Source organism: Trichosurus vulpecula, chromosome 4 (assembly GCF_011100635.1).
Source record: "Trichosurus vulpecula isolate mTriVul1 chromosome 4, mTriVul1.pri, whole genome shotgun sequence".
Lineage (NCBI taxonomy): Eukaryota > Metazoa > Chordata > Mammalia > Diprotodontia > Phalangeridae > Trichosurus > Trichosurus vulpecula.
Window position 1 is genome coordinate 440,335,816 of NC_050576.1, and position 24,427 is coordinate 440,360,242.

Below are 24,427 nucleotides of genomic sequence, written 5' to 3' on the forward strand. Positions count from 1 at the left end.
GAAGGGAAAGAAAGTTTGGGGGACAATTATCTCCCACACTTGGGGGCAGAGGGACAGAGGGGGAGCAGCTCACATTTGAGCCTCACTCTCATGTGAACTGGTCAGAGGAAGGAAGAATTCACAATGCCTCTTTCTCACACTCTCACTTTCACTCACACACACACACACACACACACCCACCCACCCACCCAGAAGTATATTTTAACAAGGAAAGTGGAGAAGAGGGGAAATTAAAGGGTAGATTAAGGGGGGGATTAGTTCTAACAAAACAAACTTTAAGCATGCACAAAAATAATTATATTTTGGGGCAGTCAGGTGGCACAGTGACTGGAGCACCAGTCCTATAGTCAGGAGGACCTGAGTTCAAATGCGGCCTCAGACATTTACTAGCTGTGTGATCTTAGGCATGTCACTTAACCCTGATTGCCTCAAAAAAGAAAAAAAGTTAAAGTTCTTTGGGGTGGCACAGAATGCGAATCCGAGGTGATCCCTAAAAATGAGGAATGGATAAACAAGCCATAGTTTATAAGTGTAATGGAATACTATTGTTTTGATCTCTTCTCAGAATAACGACCAATCATGATAGCAGAGGATTAATAATAAAACATGCTCCCCCTCCTAATAGAGGTGAAGTACTTCAGAATTCAGATAGAGACACGTTTTGTAGGACAGAGCCAGTGTGGAAGTTTGTTTTGATTGACTGTTCATGTGTGTGATGAGTTTTGTTTCTGTGTTCTCAGGGGGGAGGGTTCAGGTGATGGGAGAGAGCTGGGGTGGAAGAGTGAGGAAGCACAATTTGGCTGATTAACACAAATAAAATAGATTTTTAAAATGTCTAAAAATTATTTTGGAGAGTTTTCCTATTTTGTAAGTCATTAGTAAGACGTTCATGATGTAAAATCTGCTGCATTCTATTTATTGACTCTGAAGGTGCCCACAGCCCTTTTGGGACATGTAGTCCCTGTATATCCTTGGCCCCAGGAGTCCACGTAGGTGCCCTGGTACACAGCCCAAGAGTGCAGAGAGGAAATGCCAAAAAACCTGCCGCTGGGCAGTTAGTGAGATGAAAGGCATGGAAAGGGGCACAGGCAGTACAGCCCTCTCACTTTGGCTTCGTCTTGTTGGACTGTGTCGTTGATTGCCCTCAGTTCGATGGTTTCCACGGACAGTTGCCAGTCGTATGACTTCATTGGCGATTCACCGGACTTGTTCTTCTGAGCACCAGGCCCAGCTTACCGGCTCTATGTCTACAAGTGACCGTGAGGTAAAGAAGGCTCCAGAAAGACAGTGTGCTCCCAGCTGTTAGCGTAGTGCCTGCCGACGTCTGTCAGTTTTGTCTCTGGACAGCAGCAAACCCCAGAAGCGTGGAGGCAGCTCTTGGGCTTGGAGCCTCTCACCAAAGGAATCCAGTCAGTATGGCGATAGGAGGTGGCCGTCAGTGGGTGGCTGCAATATAGACTGCTGCAGTCAGTGTAGACCACTGCACTGGATGTGTTGTATCTGAAGGACAGCCATGTAAAAACACTTATTTCCCATGGAACTTTTATCATCCTGTAGGTGGTTATTCATCTAGGAAACATAAGTTTGTTTACTTTCCGAGTTTTACATTACTGAATCAGGTGAAGCTTTTCACAGCTGACTTGAACTCTTCCCCTTTTTTCTTTTCCCCCAGGGCAATTCAGGGCTTGGTTTTAGCATCGCAGGGGGCACAGATAACCCACACATTGGAGATGACTCAAGTATTTTCATTACAAAAATCATTGCCGGGGGAGCGGCAGCGCAGGATGGAAGACTACGGTACGTCGGGTCTGCGGGGAGTCGTGAGTCTGGCGATGGACGAGACTGAGTTAAATCGCATGTTTTTATTTTTCCCGAAGCAAATTGGGTCTGGTGTAATTGGGAAGAAATGTACGGGTGAGAGGGGCTGCTGACATTCTCCCTTGTTGGTTTGTAGTAAGTATTATTTACGTTGTGATTAGATCCTCAGTACGTGTGGTTAAATTGCCGAAGCCCAGGCCCTCATTGTTAGCATCTCTGTCACATGAGGTTGTTCCTGTGATCTTACTTTGTATGTCTGCATTAAGCACTTGGAGAATGTCTTGTCTGGGGTATTTGAAGAGAGAGCAGATCAAAGATCAGAACCAACGAACTGCTTTATCCCAGCCCTTGTTCCAGGAGTTCCTTGGAGTAGGTGGGAGGAAGGGCAGGAGGAGGTCTCCTCTTTCTTTAAGAAGGATCCCCCTCCCCAGCCGTGGCCTCTGCTGTCTCCTGAGGGAGGACCCTCTGCTTGGGGAGGGCTCCAAGTGGGACGTTTCCTTGAGACCTGGCCCCTTTGCCCCTTCCTGGTGACCCAGTGGCCCCCAGAACCTTCTCCAGTCTTCCTCTGCTGAGCCACCCCTTCCCTCTACTCCCCTCGTGGTGCCCACCTCCAGACACTCTCTGTGCCTTGGGGTTTCTCTCAGAACTGGGTGAGAGCCTCCAGACGCCATCACCTCCACAGTCCTGGACCTGGACACACGGGCAGTGTAGCCTGAAATAGCATGGGCAGCGTGCTGTGTAACCATGCCTCTACCACTTCATACTTGTGCTGATGAGTGGAGGTGGGGGGCAGTTGGGGGAGGTGCCTCGCTCAGAGTCACACAGTTAGTAAGTGTCTGAGGCCAGATTTGAACTCTGGTCCTCCTGATGCTGGGGCCAGTGCACCACCAAGCTACTCTGTTTGATGATCTTAAAGTTTCTCTCCATTACTCCTTGTCTCATCTGACTTGTCCCCAAAGCATGAGCCTGTCTCCATCTTTGGGATGTTATCACTGTCAGTTATTCCTCTTCTCTCGGTGCCAGGTGGGCATTAATCCATGTCATTAATGGAAACAAACAGCAACAGCCAACAGGACGTTCTTATCACTAAGCAGGCGGCTAGTGAGCACTTGCTGTGCTGGGCTCAGCATTGGGCTACAGAGGCAGAAAGGCCCTGCCCTCCGGGAAGGCAGGAAGCAAGCATTGAAGCACTTAGTATGGGCCAGACAGGGAAGAGAAAGGCAGGCCCTACCCTCCAGGAGCTTCCATTCTGATGGGTGAGGGGGATGGTGCGGAGGGGAGCAGGGTCCTTGGCTCTGGGGACGTGGCTTTGGAGTCCCCAGTCAGGACTAGGGCCCTGGGGAGGATGGGAGAGTGAAGACCAGCTGGGCCTCCAGGGGGACTCAATAAGGGGAAGGGGGAGTTGGCCATACATGTGTGGGTGGAAGGCTCCAGGCAGGAGGAGCCAGCAGGAGAGGGGGTGTGGCCCGAGACGGGACCAGCAGCTTTCTGCTGAGGCCCAGGGGCTTCCATCTGTCTGTCCATGTGCTGTTGTAATAAGAACGCTGATGCTAATAAAAATAAACTGAGATAACATTTGTCAGCCATTTTAAAGTGTGCATGTACTTACATCAATGATCTTTGATCCTCAGAATAACCACCACGCCCATCTTACTAATGAGAAAAATGGAATCTCAGCAGGGGGCAGAGTGACCTAGTGAGTCAGTGCCTCAGACAGGACTTGAACTCTACTCTTTCTGACTCCATATTCGGCACTCACAGCCCACTTCACACCATGTATGTAGTGACCTGGTGCTGAAGAAAGAAGGGGGAAGCACACACACAAGCACATGCCCAGAGTTCTCTGAAGTAACTTCAAGGGCTGGTGTGCTTGAGGACAGCCAAACAGAGACCACTCCTTGGGACACTCTTGTGCAGAAGCCCCCTTCTCAAGTGGAGATCCAGCCGTCACTCACTGGCTGCTCTTTGGGTTCAGCCCTTCACTCACTCCCAAACCCACTGGGCTGTATTGTTATCACACCTATGTCTTGCCATTTTATTCACAAGTACAGCATGAGACATTTCCTCCCCAATTTTGCTAAACTAGGTAATATCTAACACCCTTGTCAAATTGTCAGAAGACAGAAGTAGTCAGTGTTTTGAGTCTCTCTGCAAAAGAAACCACCTTTTTTTGGTAGAGCTGTGAATTGGCCTAGCAGTTCAAGAAAATGACTTTAAAGGCATCTTGACCGACTTGGCCCTGCTGTCCTCTCTCCTGGATGTGTGCCCCAGGGAAGTCAGAGATAAAAAGAAAGGCCCATAATTACCAGAATCTTCATCTCAGCACAGGTGGAGGAAGAGAACCCTAGAAAGAAAACCCCAACTGTATGGAGTGTGCTTGTGGTTGGAATCCCAAGAACCACGGGAAAATTTGGGTGCCTCAGTGCAAACTGGAATGAGTGGGAGCAGCCACGTGACATACGAAGGACTGTGTTTGGCTCTGTCTAGTGATGAAGTCCCTTGGAAAGGACGAGAGACCACTTGGGCCTGGCCTGTCTTTGAAGAAGCCCTGTTTGCTTAGGGCTTCCTTGTGTGGCTCTCACTGACTGTCACTGGGATGACACAGCTGGCAGTTTTGCCAGGAATCAGATTCCCTGGCCTGTCCAAGTCTTGCAAAGATGCCAGTCTCACAGCTGCCACGGCTTTCAGGACCCTGGTCAGTGGATCACGTCCCAGGGCCGCCAGGGGCTCCATCACTGTCTCCATTCTTGGCCATCAGTTCTTGAGTAACTGTTTTGTTTGATGGTTTCCAGCAGAGGGATCATGTGATCTTTCTACATCAAAGTCTTTATTTCCCTCTTCCTCCATCATCTACTATCACCTTTTGTCCGTCCTGTCTTTGGGCCCTCTTTCTGATTCACTTAAAGATTCCTTTGTGGTTCCTTTCTAACCATAACGATACAGATGCGCGCTGGACTGTCTCAGACTCCCTTGTGTGCCAGTCCTTTCATCTTTAGGACATAGCTTTTGAAGATGGCCTTTGGCCTCTGAGCTCCCCGAAGTAGCCATTGGGATAGCTTTTGATCATTCTCCTTTTGCCCTCATCAAAGTGTTTCTGTTTGTATTTTAGGAGTTTCATTCTTGACCATTTTTCTTCCCCAGTGGCATTTTAGTCCACGAGACCCTCCCTACCTTTCTCTGAATACCTGAACACTGTCCTTCTAACATCTAGGGCCAAATTCTCTTTGAGATGCTCGGCATGAGAATCCATTGCACTGACAAACTTCTTGGTTCGGGCTCTGTTGGTAAGAGGAATCCCCGCATCTTGTTCAGTGACGGAGCATTCTGTGAATTCGTGTCTTACATTTGTATTCATTTTTCTTACAGTTCTATTTCTAAGGTAAAATAGCTGTATTTTTAGGTAGTAGTTATGGTTACTAAAAGACCTCAAACATTATCGTTTGGTGAATGTTATTGGTAGAATTTGAAACCAAAATTACCCTTCAATAAAGTGCAAGTTTTAGAGCATTAGGCAGGAATGGGACAGAAGTGAATATGAAACCTTTTACTTGGGTTTCAAAAAATCAGCTTCCTGCATATAAGATGGGGGGGTGGGGTAAAGAAAGAGAGCGGCTGGTTTGGAAGAAGTCTTGGGCATTTGAGGCACAGCGCCTGCCCCTCGGCAGGACGTGGAGGCCAGCTGGGGTGGCAGGCTCTTCGATGGAAGCTGGCCATCCTCTGCGCACGTGGAGCATTCTGTTCAGTTTTTGGTGCCACGTTGATAAGTCAGAGCATTTCTGGAGAAGGACATCCCAGTACACGACCGGCCTTGGAGATGCGGTGGTCTAAGGATGGTAGAAGGAGCCTCAGCTCTTGAGAATCACCCCAGCCAAAAGGGCCTTGGGCCTGGGCCTGGCAAGGGCAAAGCTACCTTCACCTCCCTCAGAACCCAAAACAAAAAAGCAGAGCTCACTGACATATTGCAAACTTCTGATGCTGCATCTGCAGGGCTTTTAGGGTCAGCTCTGCAAAGAAGCTGAGGAAGGCGCCATCTCCCAGCTTTCCTTTGTGGCCCAGCTGCCTAGCATTGTGCTTCCACTGACTTCTTGTTGTCCCTTCTGTCCACGTCGTCCATCCGTCTTTGAGATCGTTTTCTCTCGGCGGCCCACTTCACTCAGCATCTGCGTCTCCCACACTTGTTGGTGTGCGTCCTGTTTGTTCTGCTCTTCGCTCCGGTGATATTCTGCAGCAGTTAGGGAGTGCAGCTTGTGGAGCCATGCCCTGATTGGCAGGCATCTTTGCTGTGACTTCCAGTCTGGCTCTGAGTATTTTGGGGGCAGTGGGGCATTTACCTCCACAGGTTTCTATGTCAAGCACTAGACTCTCTGGATCAGAGGGTGAGGACATTTCATTCTTTTCGTCACGTCATTCTGAACTGCCTTGCCAAGTGGCTGAACTGCTGAATTTAACATTTCGGTTCGTAGAGTGCTCTGACATAGACTCTCTGGATTCCTTTTTATTTTGGTTTTTAATTTTTCTGGCTTTGTGCCCTAAGCTTGTTCTTAGACACCGAAGAGATCCTTGCCCCAGGAGTCCCTGACAGGGCCTGCTTTCTGTGCAGTTCGGCCTGTGGTGGCTGGACGGGATCCATGATGGCAGGTTCAAGTGGTGTTCTATCCCTGGGACTCAGAGCTTATCTGCTCTTGGAATTCTGAGATGGGGAAACATAAATTAAAAAGTGTCTTCTGTCTCCCATGTATCCCCCTAGGGTTAACGACTGTATTTTGCGAGTAAATGAAGTGGATGTCCGGGATGTGACACACAGCAAAGCGGTCGAAGCCTTGAAGGAAGCGGGGTCCATCGTGCGTCTGTACGTCAAAAGACGGAAGCCAGTGACGGAGAAGACGGTGGAGATCAAATTGGTGAAAGGCCCCAAAGGTAGGGCTGTGGGAAGGTGCTGCTGATGTCACGCTTGCCTCAGCAAGCGCCTCCCATCAAAGATTAGCGCTTGTGCGGATTTAGAAAGGAACTGCAGAGTCTGGGCAAGAGGCGGCGAAACCCAGCGCGTTTATGTGTCATTCCTAAGGCTGATACGTTGAACATGTGTCTGCGTTATTTTCATCATTGAAGCGAATGGTCCCTCTTTATTTTAGGCATTTTAACCACATGTCAAACCCTAAGCTTGGTGAGCAGACTCCCCTTTGTTCATGCAGACCGTGAGCTAGACAGAAGCGGGGCCCGGAAGAGAACCTTCCCTGAGGCTTCTGTCCTGGAATGTGGCGTAATCCATCCAGTTTCAGGAACCTAGAGCTAAATAACTGAAATTAAAAAGCAGGTAGTGTCCCAAAGCTGACGTTCTTTTGCTCTCAGTCCTCAGAATGAAGTGATGAGGAGGCAGCGGGTGCAGGGGCCAGGGCGCTTTCCTCCGCTGTCCCCCCCAGGGTCCGTGCCTGGCGCACAGTAGGTGCTTCCTCAGTGCTTGCCACTCCCCTCCAGGAAGGGGTTTGTGCCCCACCTCTGGTGCCTCCTGCTTCTGTGACTCAGGGCACAACCCTTCCTCTGTGCAGCTATCTCCCCCCTCCCCTCTCACTGCCTTTCTTCCTGTCTTGGTGTGCTCTGCTCCCCACCCCTCCCCAGGGCCTGGCTGAGGGGTGCTCCAGGAGCCTTGATGGAACCCTTTCTTCCCAGGCTTGGCAGTCCCGTAAATGTTTAGCTCAGGAACAAGCAGGAGATGCACAGATTGTTATATGGTAGCCCACACTGTTGGTCAAGACTTCCTGCGGGAAATCCCGTGGGATCTAATAGCACGGCCAAAGCGAAAAGAGCAGTGGGAGCAGGGAGGGCGGGGACAGTGTTGGGGTGCTAGCAGTAGAGGCACATGGCTTTCCTCCGTCTGAGGTGTCTTAGTAATGGCAGAGAGTGGTCGACCCTGTTGAAGACTGCCATTGGGTCATTGCATAGAGACCCTCATGGCTTGTTCTGGCCCACGGCTCCCATTTCAGGGGAAATTCATGCTTTTGAATTTTCCAAGCAGGTCTTGGGTTCAGCATAGCTGGCGGAGTTGGGAATCAGCATATTCCTGGGGATAACAGCATCTATGTCACCAAAATTATCGAAGGGGGAGCAGCTCATAAAGATGGCAAACTGCAGATTGGAGACAAACTTTTAGCGGTAAGTAGCATCTTGTTTCTCGTCTGGCCTCCTGTTTTCTTCCTCAACTTGATATTTTTAGGCATATTACAATTTTGTGGATTTTGAAAGATACTTCTTAGCGCTGAAAAATTTTTTAGTATGAAAAGAAAACATTTTTGGTGTGTCTTTCTTGGAACATATTCATATACCTAAAAATATTCCTGGCTATTCCTAGGCTAGCTCTTCTTTATTTTTATCTGGAAACATTTGGGCATATGGTTTTCATTCTCTGGATCCCAGGATCTGGCACATATGCCCCAGTCATGGGTATGTGGTCTGACAGCAAGGAGGAGCAAAAAGGAGAGGGGTGGGATGAGGTGTCCATCCCCATCAGAGAAGAACAGGTGACTTACCTCTGAGATATCTAAGGCAACAGGGATTAAGAATCAAGCATGTCCCAAGCAGGACCAGCCAACTGCCCACTTTGCCCAATAATCAGCTCCAAGGTAGGGCTTCTGATAGAGCCCCAGACATCAAACTGGGCTGGTTCTCAAAGCTTGGAGGAAGGCACGGGTTTTAGTTGGGGTGCCCTGAGCACCTTGGAATTAAAATTTAGGGGAAGCCAGGGTGACCAGCACACAGCCAGACCGTTAGTTCATAGGTAAAGTCATCTGCACGACAGTGTGCACGCCTCATTTTGTCTTTGGGCTGAGCACCCTCCACTTCCAGCATAGGTTGGCACTTGGTCTGCGTCTCACCATCCTGAGGCACTCAGAGCTTCAGTGACGAGACCTGGAGCCCACGTTGTTCACTCACTTCTCCACTGACTTCCAAACCTGGGTTTAGATATTTCAAGTTGATGCCTCTTTTGCTGCCTGACCAATAAGCTTTTGGAAATGGGTGAGATGTTGAACTCTTTTCACCTCCTTTGCCTTCATCATCTCCTGGTCTAATTGTTTGTGATTAATGAAATGACTAAAATACAGAGAAAAAAAGCATTTTTTGGAAGCCAGTTTGTGAAAGTTTTGGCATGAACTGTGATATCATTGAGTGTATGATTTTCTGACGCTTTAACTAGCGTCTCTCAGGGATGTCTACAGAGTCTTTGAAAGGATGAATTTGGTCTTGTTCCTGTTTGCTTCCATAGAGAAACAAAGGAGAGATACTAAATACCTTGGAGGGTCACCAAGCTTCCTTTGTGGGCCCTTTTCTCTTTCTCGTTCACCAGCTCATCAGCTCCTGTGGGTTTAATTCCTCTCCCTGCTCCGGTTTCTACCAGATCTCTCTCCTGTCCTGGTCTTTCTCTTGAGCCCAGGTCAGCATTTCATACTGGATGTCCCAGGAGCATCTCCATCGCAGAACTCCTCCTCTTTCACCCCCAAACTCACCCATCTTCCAGATGTCTCCTGCCTGTTAGAGACTGTGCTGTCCTTCAGGTTCACGACCTCGCTGTATCTCCCACTAGCCTCCCATGTGGCCTCTCTGCTGCCAGCTGAGATGGCAGGGCCAGGCACCCCCCGAGGGGCACCGGATGAGCACTTCTTCCCTTTGCCCTCTCAGCATCCTTCCAGCCTGGCTCAGGCCCCCTGAGGCATTTCTCCATGCCTCCCCACTCTTCCCCTTGTTGGGCAGCTGGATGGTTCAGGGCAGCAAGTGCTGGGCTGGGAGCCGGGAGAGTCTTAGGAGTTGTGTGACCTTGGCCAGGACCCTTCACCTCTAGCTGCCTCAGTTTCTACCACTATTAAGTTATGGATAATAAGAGTACCTCCCTCGCAGGATGAGACAGTATTTGTGAAATGCCTTGCAAATGGTCGTGTATGAAAGAAATGCTGTTCTTCTCTTTCCTTAAGCACCAATCTGCCCCTGCCCAGAGCATGTTCCATGAGCTGGAGTCTTCCATCCTGCCCCTAGGATAGGATGGAAACTGCCCCGTTTTGCTTTGATAGCCCTACACACCTTGGTCCCTCACTGGACATTGCTTCCTCTTTCTCTGAGATCCAGCTACACACAGTCTCCCTCTGCTCCTCCTTCCTGACCCTGGTGCCTCACCACCATACCTTTCCCGGCTCAGTCTGTCCTCATCCTCGGAGGCGTAGCATAAGTGCCTGGTTTTCTGGGCAGCCTTGGCTGATGCCCTGGGCTCCAACCCCTCACCACACATGCTTCTGGTGCCCCCTCCCCAGACCGCCTCGGATTGAACTCCTCTGCGCATGTGTTCATTCATTCTCTTTCTGTTCATCGCATTTAGGTGTAGATGCATTGTTTTATTCTTGATGCCGTGTAGCCAAGTGCCGGGTGTATAGCGTGGGCTTACTAAGTGCTCGTGGATTGGCTGCTTTGTTGCCCAAGGTTGTAGCTTTAATAGATTGTACATGTGGATTTGGAAGTTTCCGTTTACGTTGCTAACCCATGAAAATGTTTTCCGTGTTACAGCATCTAAGTTCTGTCTGTTCCTATTTTGTTTCAGGTGAATAGTGTATGCTTAGAAGAAGTGACTCATGAAGAAGCCGTGACAGCCTTAAAGAATACATCTGACTTTGTTTCCCTGAGAGTAGCAAAACCCACCAGTATGTACATGAACGATGGCTGCGTTCCTCCTGATGTCACCAACTGTAAGTTTAGTCGCTCTATGGAGATTTCTTAGTTGGGTTAATAGACAATTTATTTTGTTTTCATTCTTCATTATTATTGTTCACAAGGAATATTAGACATCACACAAAGTATTCCTTTGGTATCGTCCCATCCAGCACGTCAAAGGTACCGTTTCATTTGTGATCATCTAGAGTTCTTCCAACTATCCGTATGCTTAGAAAAATCCAAACCCTTCTGGATCTGACGGTTATTTCCTGCTTACCCTGGTGGTGGTTTGCTTTGTCTGTATTTGTTGGCATGCTGCTCTCCCAGCAGATCATAAGCTCCTGGAGGTCAGCGACTGCCCTTTGTCCCTTTTGTGTCCCCAGTGTTTAGTACAGTGCCTGGCAATGGTAGGAACTTAATAAATGTTTATTGATTGATTGCAATCCATGTATCTAACAAAGCAAAAACGAAAGCTCACAGTATAAAAAGAGGTAAATGAGAAACCATAAACAACAAACCTGTATCGACATTAAAATTAGGTGATCTCGATGCCTCAGCATCTAAGTGCTGATAGAAGGGATAGACACCAGCACAGACATGGGAGGAGATTCCCACTACTCTCTTCTTTTGGACGTAGAAAAGGGATAATATAGAACTGAATACATTGCTGGAGAAGCTGGATCTAAAATACTTGTGTCATCTTCTAAATGGGACTGCTAAGGAATATACTTATCTTTCCATTCTTTAAAGAAAGAATGACCATGTATTAGGCCACAGAGATATTTCAAACAAATGAAAAAAGGCAAGAATGATAAACATACCCTTTACGTACCATTCAAAATAAAAATAATAGTCATTCAGGACACAAGCAAAAGGCTCAGACCTAAGTTGAGAATTGACAATGAAATTCTAAAAAATAGATTAAAGAACACATTTTAGAATTAATAACTATAAGAAAATGACAGCAATGGAAAAAATGTACCACAATTTCTGTGATGTAGGTAAAGTAGTCTTAAAGGGGAAAATTTTATCCCTAAAACCATTAGCAGAATAGAAAAAAAGTGGCAGAGCCAAGGCAGGGACTTGCCTGAGCTTTCGAAAATTCCCCTTCAAACAACATTAAAGGAAGGCCTCAAAACAAATTCTGGAGTGGCAGAACCAACAAAAGAATGAAATGAAACAGATCTCCAGCAGAAGACAGCTTGGGAGGTGGTGTCACTGGGGTGAGGATGGAACTCAGTTCAACACAGGCCAGGCCCTGGCAAGCCAGCGACAGACTTGGGGCAGCTGCATCTACAGTGGCAGCTTCTGGAGCTCTCAGCCTGCAGATGTAGGGGGGGGGTCAGTCAGACAACTGGTCATCAGAGGGGACCCTCTGCCAGCATTGAGAGCAGGACTGTTGCATTGCCCAGGGTGAAGAGGAGCGCTAACATGCTAGAGCATGTAGCTCCAGGGGTACAGAGGCCCTAGTCAGAGTTCTGAGGTAAAAAAGAGTGCTTGCGATGACTCACAGGCCTGGAGAGCAGTGACCTCACTTCTCCTCAGTTTAGGCCTACACAACCTGGGCCCCTGGTCCACCGCTTGTGCAGGCCTGCCTTAGATCATACCCCCTTGGAAGACCTGAAAACTTACAGACCCCCAGCACTAGCTATGGAAACAGCAGCAGAAAAAAAACCTTCCACCCTGACAGCAAGAACCCAACTTTCATACGAAGTGAAAAGTCAAGAAATAGGCTGGAAAAATGAACAAACAACAACAGAACCTCACAGTAGAAAGTTACTATGGTGAAAGGGAAAATCAAAACACAAACTCAGAATTCAACAGTATCAAAACAGCTTCATGGAAAGCCTCAAAGAAAAATGTGAAGTGTTGTCAGATCTAAAAAGAATTCCTAGAAGTGTTGCAGAAGTATTTTTAAAATCATTAATAAGAAAGGTAGAGGAAGAATCGGGAAAAGAAATGAAAGCGATGCAAGAAAAAAAGACAACAGCTTGGTAAAGGAGGTACCAAAAAATGATACTGAAGAAAATAATCTTAAAAAACAGAATAGGCCAAATGGCAAAAGATGAAGAAAATTCACTGGGAAAAAAAACAAAAAACTCCATAAAAAGTAGAATTGGCTAAATGGAAAATTGAGGTACAGAAGTTCTCTAAAGAAAGTAATTCCTTAAAGCTTAGAATTGGGCAGGTGGAAGCTAATGACTTTATGCAAAATCAGGAAGCAGGCAAATAAAACCAAAAGGATGAAAAAAAAGAAGAAAATATGAAATATCTCGTTGGTAAAACAGCTTACCTGGAAAATTGAAGAGAAATAAGTTAAGAATTATTGGACGGTCTGAATGCTATGATCAAAAAAAGAACCTAGATGGCATCTTTCAAGAAATTATCAAGGAAAGCTGCCTTTATATCCTAGAACCAGAGGGTGAAATAGAAATGGAAAGAATCCACTGATCACCTCCTGAAAGAGATCCCAAAATGAAAACTCCCAGGAATATTGTCGCCAAATTCCAGAGCTTCCAGGTCAAGGAGAAAGTATTGCAAGTAGCCAGAAAGAAACAATTCAAAAACAGCAGAACCTTGGTTTATGAATTTAATTCATTCCAAGATTCTGTTCATCATGCCATTTGTTCATATTGCAATGTGAATTTTCCCACAGGAAATGATGTAAAGTCAGATGATCAGTACCACATCCTACAAAATATTCATATAAAAATAATTATTTATAATTTAAGTAATTTTTTTTGTCCCTAATGCACCTGAAATACAATAGCAGTGATTAGTACACAATATAAACTGGAAACAAAACAAATTAACCTGCACTTTACCTTCGAAGAGAGTCATGGCTGGGGCAAGGGAGACGAGAGGGAGGAGGAGGAAGGGTTATTGCTTGGAAGGAGAATCTCCTTCCATGAGAACATTGGGGATTTCAACATCAGGAGTGTTCTGTCTCCTACCACTTTCACTAAAAGTAAGACTGACACTACTGCCTTCACTTATTTTTCGTGTTTTGACTCTGATTTTTTTTCTTTACGTTCCCTTCTGACTAGGAATCCATCTAATGATACTTGTTTTTGATGTTTTTTTCAGAATGTCACGGAAACGTGACATTGCATTATCATTAAAAATATTCGTGGCTCTCATTGCTACAGCCTTCTTTGGGTGATGTTTTTCAACAAAATTTTGTACTTTTCCCCACATCTGATAAACCTCCCTAATCTCACTTGGTGTGAGGGATTCCTCCGACCTCTCACCCTACTCCTCAGAGGAGAGATCCTCTGCAACCTCTTGGTGTTGCTCCGCAGATCCATCAGTTTGTCCTTTCTTTGACATATAAAAGCAAAAGGAAAAAAGCCATTGCCCTGGTTGAGCGTCGTCCCTTCGCGAGCCGTTCAAGTCCAAACATGATGTTTGTACTGCGAATTTTTGTTTATCCTGAAAGACACATTTTGCGAAAAATTTTTCCTCATCCAGCGAAGCATACGTGAACCAAGTTACTTGTAAACTGAAATTCTGCTGTATTGTGGAGCCACAATCAGGCTAACACAAGATTTAGCCCCTTCTACATTAAAGGATCGGAAGATTTAGAATATGATGTTCCAGAGGATAAAGGAGCTAGGATTACAGCCAGCAAAATTGAGTGTAATCCTTCAGGGGGAAAAATTTCTATTTAATGAAATAGAAGAGTTTCAAGTTTTCTCTATGAAAAGACCAGAGCTGAATAGGAAATTTGACCTTCAAATATAACACTCAAGAGAAGCATGAAGAGGCAGACAGGAATGAGAAATCATAAGGGATTCTGTAAAGTTAAACTGTTTTTGTGTAACTCCTGTGAGCTCTATCATTATTAGCACAGGAGTCTACACAGATAGGGCTAGGCTATGAGTTGGCTATGTGCTCCTGGTTCTGCTGATTTCACTGAGAATCATTTCATGAAAGTCTTTCCAGGTTTTTCTGAAATCTGCCTGCTCATCATTTCTTTTAGAACAATAGTATTCCATTACATTCATATATCACAGCCTGTTCAGCTATTCCCCAATTGATGGACATCCCCTCGATTTCCACTTCTTTGCCACCACAAAAAAGATGATTTGTTTTCTTTCACAACATGACTATTAGAGAAATGTGTTCTGCGTGACTGCGTACGTGTAATCGTTATCAAATTGTTTGTTGTCTTGAATGGATGGAAGGAGAGAACTTGAAACTTAAAATTTAAAAAAAAGAATGGAAAAATTGTTTTTATATATAATTGGAAAAATATTATTAAAAAGTAGAAAAGGGGAAAATTAATCAATTGAATAGTTGTTTTTAAAAATTAGAGAAACAAAATAAAATAATCCCTGAAGAGGAGATATTAGAAACTAGAGGAGGAATAGATTAAACTGGGATCCCTCCTCCCTCCAAAATCCGCTAGATAAATCTTTAGCCAGTCTAATTAAAAAGAGGGCACAAAACCAAATGAGCGAAACAGGAAACAAACACGGCAGAGTCACAGTGATACCAGAAGAAGTAAAAAGAATGCTTGTAACCTGTTATGCACAGTTATATTGCTAACAAAATTGAGAACACAAGAGAAATAAAGAATTCATTTTAGCAATAACAAATACCCAAACAGAAGACCAAATAGAAATCTTCAGTATTCAGATCTCTGTGTAAGAGGATTGACCATAAAAGAACCAACAAAGGAAAAAAAAAATCTCCTGCCTCTGATTGACTAGAGAATTCTACCAAACTTTTTAGTACCAATACTTTACAAATTTTTCTTAAAAATTACTGTACTGGATTTCTTTTATGAGAGAAATGTAGCCATAATACATAAATTAGGAAAAGTTAAAGCACAGGAGAACTATAGACCAATAAATTTCTTCGTGAATATTGCTTATAAAATTGTAAATAAAAATCCTGTCTAAAAGCTTACAGCTATTGAACCAAGAAATCATTTATCATGACCTCATTGGATTTATTCTAGGGATGATTCAACATTAGGAAAACAACCAATATCGTTATCAGTTTTAAAAACTAAACCTCCATAACTATCTCCAAAGAGATAAGCCTTTTTTTTTCTACTACAATCCCTACAAAATATAGGCTCAGGGGAAACCTTTTAAAGATAAAATAAAAAGCATGCATCCAAAACCAGAAGCCTCATGCATTTGAGATCTAAGCTTTCTCATTAAATACAAGAGTAAAGCAGTGAAGATATGTATGGATGAAGAAGGAATAGCACTTCCAGAACTTGGATTCTATTGTCAAGCAGCTGACATCTGGCAGTGGTTAAAAAAATAGAGAGAGAGAGCTGTGAAATCGGCCAGAAAAGGGATAATCAGAAAGAGTGGAAGAGCAGAAAACACACATTACTGAGGAAAGACTTCCCTGTTTGATGGAGGCATTCTGGCAGAAAGCGGGCCAGGACCGAGACCTTCTGTCACACTCCACTCTACGCTCTTAATGGTTAAAGACCACAATGAATAGGAGTGACCATGTGTCTCTTACTGCTATGGGCAAGTGTATTCTTAACCCAATAAGTAACAGGGACAGTTACAAAAGACAGAACAGATGATAACTTTGATTACATGGACCTGAGAAACTTGTGTCCAAACAAAATCACTTATCCCTAGGATAAGAAGGAAAGGAGTATTGCAAACTATTAACAGCTGTAGGAAAGGCTGCTCTAAATGGCTAGTGGTAAGAGAAATGTAGATCCAAACAATCAAAGCTTTTGCCACACCCTAAAAATTGGCTAAATGGCAAAAAAAAAAAAAAAAAAAAGGTGGTGGGGGGGGAGATAAAGTTGGAGGTGCTATGGAAGGAGGCCTGCCAGGGCAGATGTTGACAGAGCTGTCTTCACCACTTGCTTGAGGTTGTGCCTTCTGGGGCCACCTTGGAGTCTCCTCTCTTCCAGCACCTGGTACACAGTAGGCACTTAATAAATGCTTGTTTCCTTCTTTCCTTCCTTCCCTCCCCTCTGTACTCAGGTATTTGCCAACTCTTGTTGATTGTCTTTCTCTAAATAACCTCTCTTAGTTATCTCATTCCCACTCCTCTGGCTACCACCCTCACTCAGGTTCTCTTCTTCCCTGGGAAGCCTCTCTGACCCCTGAGTCATCTAAGTCCTGAATTCCTTTTCATTCCATTGTCCTTAGAAAGTGGCCAAGCAGGATAAAAGTGCTTGGTTGTCCTGAATGTTTGAGCTGCTTCCTCTAGGTCTTCCTGTATAATCTTGTAGTGTCATTAAAGTCTCTTTAGAGTCATGGGGTGGCCCTGTGTGCAGAGGCTGCTCAGGTGTTGGTGGAAAGATCCATTGGAACCCTTAAAGTCTTAACATAGTAAATAAGTCCAGAGTTTTCTTCCTGAATTAATGAACTGAATAAATATCTTTCATACCGTATTACTCAGGCAGTTCTTTATTTTAATTATTTTTCCTGTTGTATTTTTCTAGCTTATTCTCAACCTGTGGACAACCACATTAATCCACCTGCTTATTTGGGCCAAACACCAGCATCACCAGCCAGATACTCCCCAGTTCCCAAAGGGATGCCTGGAGATGATGAAATTACAAGGTAAGGAGCTGGCACTTGCTGTCTCCCTGCAGCACAGCTGGTCACCCAGGGTTTATCCCTAAGAGATAGCTGGCTGTACCTTGAAGAGTCGAGAGAACTCGGATCACTGCATGACAGATTTCATTTCTACTTGTTTCATGACAAAAGAAACCCTCATTCAGCTTGTTAATTAGCAGAGCTTTTCTGTGCCTTTGCACTGAAAAACCAGGCCATGTGGTTCTTTTTTAGATTGAATTTTATTTTTTTCATTAATCCTTGGTTTTCTGTCCCTCCCTCCCACTCTTTGCCCCACCATTGGGAAAAGAACAGCACCCTTGTAACAAATAGCCCACAGTCAGGCAAAACAAAGTCCACATTGGGCCCATTCAAAGAATGTCTCCTTTGGTCCGCCCCTGGCACCCATCCGCCTTTGTCAGGGCTGGCACTGGCTCTCCACGTGGCGGGCCTGGTTCTGGGCACTTCCCTCCCTGTGAGCTCATGCAGAGGAGAGTCTGAGTGCTGGTCCTGTTTACTGAGTGAAAGGCACACCTCAGGCTGTTTGCCGAGGGCCCCTTCAGCATTTGTCAGGCCCTCTTTTTGGGTGGACAACTGTGGATAACAACCCGAGGTTTCCTTTAATTTGCATTTCTCTGATTGTTCGTGATTTGGAGCAGTTTTCCATGAGACTCAGTGATAACCTTAAGAATTACCCTTCATATCCTTTGACCTCTTGTCTGTTGGAGAGTGGCTCTGTTCTTACAGATTTCAGTCAATTCCCTATCTCTCTTGGAAGTGAGACCTGTATCAGTGAAACTTGCTGCAAACCTCTGCCCCTTGTGATTGTAGCTGCATTTTTGTTTGAGCAAGCAGTTTTTGATCGTATGTCATCCCACTCTCTGTTTTCTCATCTGCGACCCGGTCTGTCCCTTGTTTGGTTCTGACTGAAAAACTGGAAGGCACCTTCTTTGCTTCTTCTCTGATTTGCTTTTGAGATTCCCCTTCAGGTTGAAGGAACATCTGTGTGGAGCTTTTCTGGGGGGATGGAAGGGGTAGGGCTGGCTCCCATTGCTGCCCTTTTGGGCTTAGCCAACATTGAGCCCCTAGTCTGATTGGCTGTAGTTGATTGCCCATGTAGTTGGGCCAGTCAGCAACTTCCCTCCACTTTAACCAGTCCCAAGCGCTTTGGATGAGTCTCCTTTATCATGGAGTTTTAGATCTGGTGCTGCTGATAGATTTCCATTTTTTCCTGCAGATGAATTTTATCATTAATCCTTTGGTTTGATTGGCAGGGCATTGGATATATACGAAGGTTGGCAGTATCGTCCTTTTTATGGTGTTAGCTCAGCCTACGCGTAAGGCCTGTATTCCTATAAAGGGTATTTTGTAGGTGTTTTTATGTTAGGTTCCTGTGTAGGTGTGCTGGCAGGTAAACTGTCAGTCAATCAATAAACATTTATTAAGCACCTACATGTTGTAACCTTTCTGCTTCTTTGCATTTGTCTGTCAAGTTTTTATGCCCTTTTGGTGAAGGTGCCAGGCACAACTGAGAATATGCCTTTTTGATGTCATTGGTGTCAGTCACCAACGTTGTGTCATCAGATTCAATTCAGATATTTCTTTCTTGTTTATTTTTTTGGGGGGGCCGGGGTGGTACTCTGAAAGCTGTACCGTGAGGTTCCTGCAGTTAGAGTTTTGGTCTTTTTAGCTTTGGTCAGTTAGCTTTTACTGTTTGGGCACTGTGTCATTCGGTGCCTACATGTCAAATACTAGAATTAATTCATCGCATGTGGTGTCTTTCTACGAAATGCAGTCAGTCAGGACATTTCCCCTTGCCTTAGATTGGTGAGTGTGCCTCCTTTTAAAAATTCAGAGCTTAGCCTAGTGCCTCGTATGTAGTAAGAGCTTAATCAGTGCTAGGCCACTGGCTCCCTCCCTTTTCTGCCTCAATCTCTGCCAGCCTGGCATCTCCCACTGTCTCTTAGACATCTCAGACTGGAGTGTCGCCATAGCTGTTGGGTCTCCCCCCTCAGGTCTCCCCCACTCCAGCCCATCCTGTTGAGCCACGAAAGAGATTTTCCTGGAGCTCAGCTCTGGCCACGTCACCCCCCACTCAGTAAAGTCCAGCGGCTCCTCTGGCCTCCAGGAGCAAATACAGCTTGGGCCCCTCCCCTCTCTCCAGACTCTATACTTCACTCCCCCACGCACACTCTTCAGTCCGTGACCCTCGTCTCCTAGCTGCTCCACTAACAAGACCCTCCAGCCCTGGGCTCCAGGCTTCTCTCTGGCTGTCCCCCTGGCCCTACCCCCTCTTCATTTCAGAGCCTTCCTTAGGCTAAGCATTTCCTGCCGATGCTGCGTGGGGCCTGTGTGTCCATAGTGTTTAGTTCTCGTCACCCGTTAGGCTGGGAGCTCCCCAAGGGGCAGAGACTGCTTTCGGCTCCTGTGTGTGTCCAGCGCCCGGCACCTAACAGCTCTTACTCAGTGTTTATTTACGGACGGACTACTTTAGCTGAACAAAGGGGGTGGTGCCCAGGGTTCTGGGCCTGCAGTCAGGAGGACTGAGTTCAGATCTGGCCCCAGACACTCACTGACCCGTTTGCCTCCATGTCATCATCTGTTAAATGAGGGTGATAACAGTGCCCGCGGGGCTGCTGCCGGGATCCAGTGAGATCCTGGTTAGCAAGTGTTGGCTGTCAGCATCTCTCTACTCCAGCCCTTCATGTGGACTTAGCAGTCTGATAGAGAGTGGCTCCTGCTTCTGAGCCTTCATAGCTGTGGGACTCTGGGCAAGGTGCTGCCTGTGCCTCAGTTTCCTCATCTGTAAAAAGCCTGCTGTCCAGGATCGAATGAATTAACATATGGAATTAACATATGGAACCCGAATGCTCAGTATAAATGCTAGTTATTATTAGCTTGTTATGGCTGTTATTCTTGTAAACAGCACGCATTGGGTCCTGTTCTAGTTCATTGTTCTCCCACTTAATGGATCTGAAGGTTGGGTTATTTCCCTCCCTCTTACTCTGTTCTGTTCTCTCCTTGTTCACCGCCCTCTGGTTACAAAGAAGGTGGTGGCATGGGAGTCTGCTCTGCATCGATGGTCGCCGCTCCTCTCCTGCGTGGCCACAGCTTCTCACCTCCAGTTGCCTCGTACATCCCTCTTCTGATGCCCTCTCCGAGTTTGGAGTGTTTCATTCCTAAATCTGCCCTCCCTCTCCTCCTCCCTGCCCTCTCTTCCTGCCATTTCAGTGTATTTCTACACCAAACTCTGTGTTCATGTTTCACCTTTCAGAGGAGATTGAGGTTCCAGGGATGCCTGCTCCCTCCTCCCCTTGATCTTTCGTACGAACCAGGAAATTCAGTCTTAATTGTGTTTGAAAAATATGCAAACCATGGTTAACTTGTGTGCAGCCCCCAGTGGCAGGCCAGCCATGGCCCAGTGAGCCTGCCGCCCCCAAGACTGGCTTTCCAGTTAGCCTCATGGCCGTGCTTGGCCATGGAGGTTTGGCTTGTTTGTTTTGGAGCCTGCATTCTCTGGGTAACAAGTACACCTTTGTGGCACAAGAGCTGAACAGAGGGAGCATTTATTAAGTAGCTGTGCTGTGCTGAGCGTTGGAAATAGAAGAACATTGCTGCCCACGACAAACTACAGTTTGTGTCAGGCCTGACTTGGCATTCCTGGTGGGATCTGGAGAAGGAACGATCCATCTGGGCTTCTGTCCCAGCCGCCCCTGCCAACCTGGAGTCCCTCAGTAGCGGCCAAGACCGGCGGTCATCCAGCCTCCCTCTTTGAGTGGTGAGGCCGACTCTGCAGTTCCCATTGGTTGTTCCAAGGTGCACTCTGAGGGGCCAGCAGAGTCAGCGTCACCCCTCCTTCTCCTAACACCCCAGTCCTTTGCCTTTCCCCTTCTCACCTCCCTGCTCCAAAGCTCTGGGCTCCACGTCTTCATTCCTTTCTCTGATCTCAGGGGCTAACCTGTCAGGAAGTTGCACATTGAAAGTGCTCCCCCCAAAGTGTGATTTATCTGGGGGAAGTCCTCGCTTTAAGATTGTAAAGATTTTGCATTTAACTCCCCAACCACCCTTTAGGGAAGTGCTATTTCTGTCCATTCCCATGTTACAGATGAAGAAACTAAGGACCAGAAAAGTTGTGACTTTTGCAGCGTCACACAGCTGGGTCCGATCCAAACCTCAGACCTTCTGCCAGTGCTCTTCCTTAGCACTGGGAGCCACTGCTGGCATAATCAGTTCTTCCCTTAAGGTTAGCACTGCTCTGTTTTCTCTGCATGCATCCACTCAGAGATGGAAGGCCGTTAAGAGCACAGTGTGCATCGTGTGTGTGTTGTGTGGTTTGTCCTTCGTTCTGCAAGAGGACCATGGCATCAGGAAGTTGATGACATGACTTGGAATTGACTTTGAAGGGAGGGAGGGCTGTGCAGAGTCACTGGCCTCACTTTCTCCTCCAGAGCCGTCTAGGTCCAATGACCAGGTGTCCATCAGGATGACTGGAGATGACCCAGAATGCACTGGGGGCCTTGGCCCTTTTAAGCTAAGATCTTTTCAGGTTCTCATTTTGAGTGAGGCAATGTCCATTCAATGAATTGGCCTCTTTAAGAAGTGAGTCCAAGGATGGCCCCCTTAATTAAAAAAAATATATCAAGCTGGGAGGGGAAGACCCTCAGGGTTCCTGGCCAGAAGAGAAACAGTTACTGTTTGCATTCAGTTTGAGCCAGGGGGGCCCAAAATATAGCCATGAAGTGGTGCTTGGGCAGGGTCCTGTTGTTGGCCAATCCATGAGATCCAGAGTGAAACAGGTTTGAGGCTTGGTCTTTGAGAAAGGGATCTAGCCAGTAAAGCCCTAGTTAGTTCAGTGTGCACACATTCATGCTCTAAGAGAGGGAAGCAAAAAGGACGGCAGAAGCCTTGAGGAGGGCAGTTTTAGTTAGGAAGGAGCCTGGCGGCCTGGTGCTGAGAGCTCTGCCCTCAGAGTCCGGAAGGAATGCCTGAATCCAAAGCCTGCCCCAGGAAGTAGCTATAGAACGTTGGGCACACCGCTCAGCCTCTCCACCTCAGTTCACTCATCTGTGAAATAGTTGTAAGGACTATGGGACTTTTATGTGTGTTTGCTTGCACGTGTGTGTGTGTGTGTGTGTGTGTGTGTATAACTTCTCCACTGACCCTGGCACACCTTGGAGAGCTGAGGAGGTGTTCCAACAATCCGGCTAGCAGCTGTTGTGGGGGCGAGAGACCAACACAAGCCCAACAACAAGAATGCTGCCAGAACAGGTTCTTTTGATCTGCTTTACTAAGGAAAGCAATGTTAAGGGGTTAACGATCTTACTTTAATCCAACATACAAATATCATTCACTTAGTTCAGGGGAAAAAGCCAGCAACCTGAACTTCAGAGCAAATTCAAACAAATTACAAACATACATTATAAACAGACCAAATACAATTCATAGTTACCAAGAAACCATCAACATCTGAGTTCAGGAGTCAGGGAGCTCGTTACAATGGCTGGCCCAGAGTCATGAGCCACTCCTCCTGTGGCTCAGAGCCCCAAGCAAATAGCTCTGTTCTCTCTTTTTATACACTCTAGCCATCATCAGACATCATCTGAGTGACCAGAACTTAGGCTCCTATTATTGGTTCTGGTCTTAGCAACTCCCCTTAGGACCCTGAGGGCTTTGCACCTAGTAAGGCTCAATTAAAGACACTTAATTAATTTATCACTCTCAAACAGTAAAAAGTCCCAACTTAATTGAGATTACAGGAGGCAAGAGGCTGGACACGCTCAGGCAGCAATTCAGGCAAATCCTAATCCCTTTACCCATGTGTTGCAACAGTCTGGCTAGCAGCTACTGTGGTTGTGTAAAACCAGTAACAACCAGCACACAGAAGGCCGCTAACACAGGTTCTTTGATCTGCCTTACTAAGGAAAGTGATGTTAAGGGGTGAACAATCTTACTTTAATCCAACATACAAATATCATTCACTTAGTTCAGGAGGAAAGGCCAGCAACCTGAACTCCAGAGCAAATACAAATTACAAACATACACAATATAAACAGACTAAATCACAGTTCATAGTTACCAAGAAAGCATCAACATCTGGGTTCACAAACTGGGAGGCTCTTAGAGCGGCTGCCCAGAGTCACGGCCACTCTTCCAGTGGCTGAGAGCCCCAAGGGAGGACGCCGACCTCTGGGTCGAAGGTGAGTCACACATGCAACTCACCCACGTGACCCAAAAGCGGCACAAACATGTGTCTTAAACCCACTTAGTCTAGGCTTTCCCCTGAGGCAGGGAGGTCAACAAAGGTGGAACTCATCAAGGGCACATGATTAAATAAGTGCTAAAAGCAGTAAAAAGGTCCCACCTTAATTAACATTACACCATGCTTGTACGAATGATGATGGCTGTAGATTTGGTGCATTGAGACAGGGCTCTGTGTCTTCTCTTGTGCCTCTGCACAACTGTCTGTGTACGAATCACCCGCTCTAGTTTATTCTGAGAGCCGATCTTACTCTTGTGCGACTCCAGCCTTCATCAGAACAGGAGTGACATCCATGAAAACACACTTGTGAAGCACCTACTATGTGCCAAGCCCCTTCTGAGCTACTGTGGGGAATAACTACCCCTAGGAGAAGTTGGTCAGTGCTTGTCTCTAATGGAGAGAAACAGCCCATTCAACAGGAGTTGTGCAGTGGGCTCGATGGCAAGGCCCAGAGGCCTTAAGTCGGGGGATGACTGCAGGGCAAGGTGGTGAGGGCTGATCGGTGGTCCTCCTTGGCAGAGGGAGCAGCCAAGGTCGGTGGCAGCTCCAGTGCATTTTGGGACTGCAAGGAAGGAGTTGGAGGTAGGGGTGGGAAGGGAAGGGAAGGGAAGGAGAGGGAGAACCAGAGCCAGTAAAGCCAGGGAAAGCTTTTATTTATTGGCCGCTTGACACTTGTCTTAGAATGAGTGTGGGGGTGCGGCAGCTAGGGGGCGCCGCAGTGCGCAGAGCGCTGGCCCTGAGTTCAGATCCAGCCTCAGGTACTTCCCTGAACAAGTCACCTCACCCTGCTTGCCTCCGTTTCCTCATCTGTAAAATGAGCCGCAGAAGGAAAAGGCCGACCACTCCCATGTCTGTGCCAGGAAAACCCCAAATGGGGTCACGTGGAGTGGGACGCGGCTGAGACGACCAACCCTGACAGCCAAAGTGTGGAATCCATTTGCTGCTTTTAGCCAGACTCGGTGCTGTGCCAAAAAGCCCGCGGGGGGCCCAGGCGGGCAGCCGTTCTGAACTTCACTGATGTCACCCATAGTGCCGCGAGCGCAGAAAGGGGAGGAGAGCCGGAACGGCAGACAGCCACGAGGCTGCTGTCACTGCATCTGGGGATCCTTCT

General features: G+C 46.6%; 1 protein-coding gene across 10 annotated transcripts in view; it reads left to right on the top strand.

The window, feature by feature from the left end:
- The window catches only part of DLG1 (discs large MAGUK scaffold protein 1), a 223,965-nt gene that overhangs the window by 151,889 nt on the left and 47,649 nt on the right, over positions 1-24,427 (top strand). For all 10 annotated transcript variants that reach the window (XM_036754320.1, XM_036754321.1, XM_036754322.1 and 7 more), the window contains 5 exons: positions 1,673-1,797; positions 6,566-6,735; positions 7,832-7,968; positions 10,397-10,541; positions 16,943-17,063. In XM_036754320.1, coding sequence (XP_036610215.1) covers positions 1,673-1,797; positions 6,566-6,735; positions 7,832-7,968; positions 10,397-10,541; positions 16,943-17,063 — 698 coding nt within the window. The remainder of the gene's footprint in view (positions 1-1,672; positions 1,798-6,565; positions 6,736-7,831; positions 7,969-10,396; positions 10,542-16,942; positions 17,064-24,427) is intronic.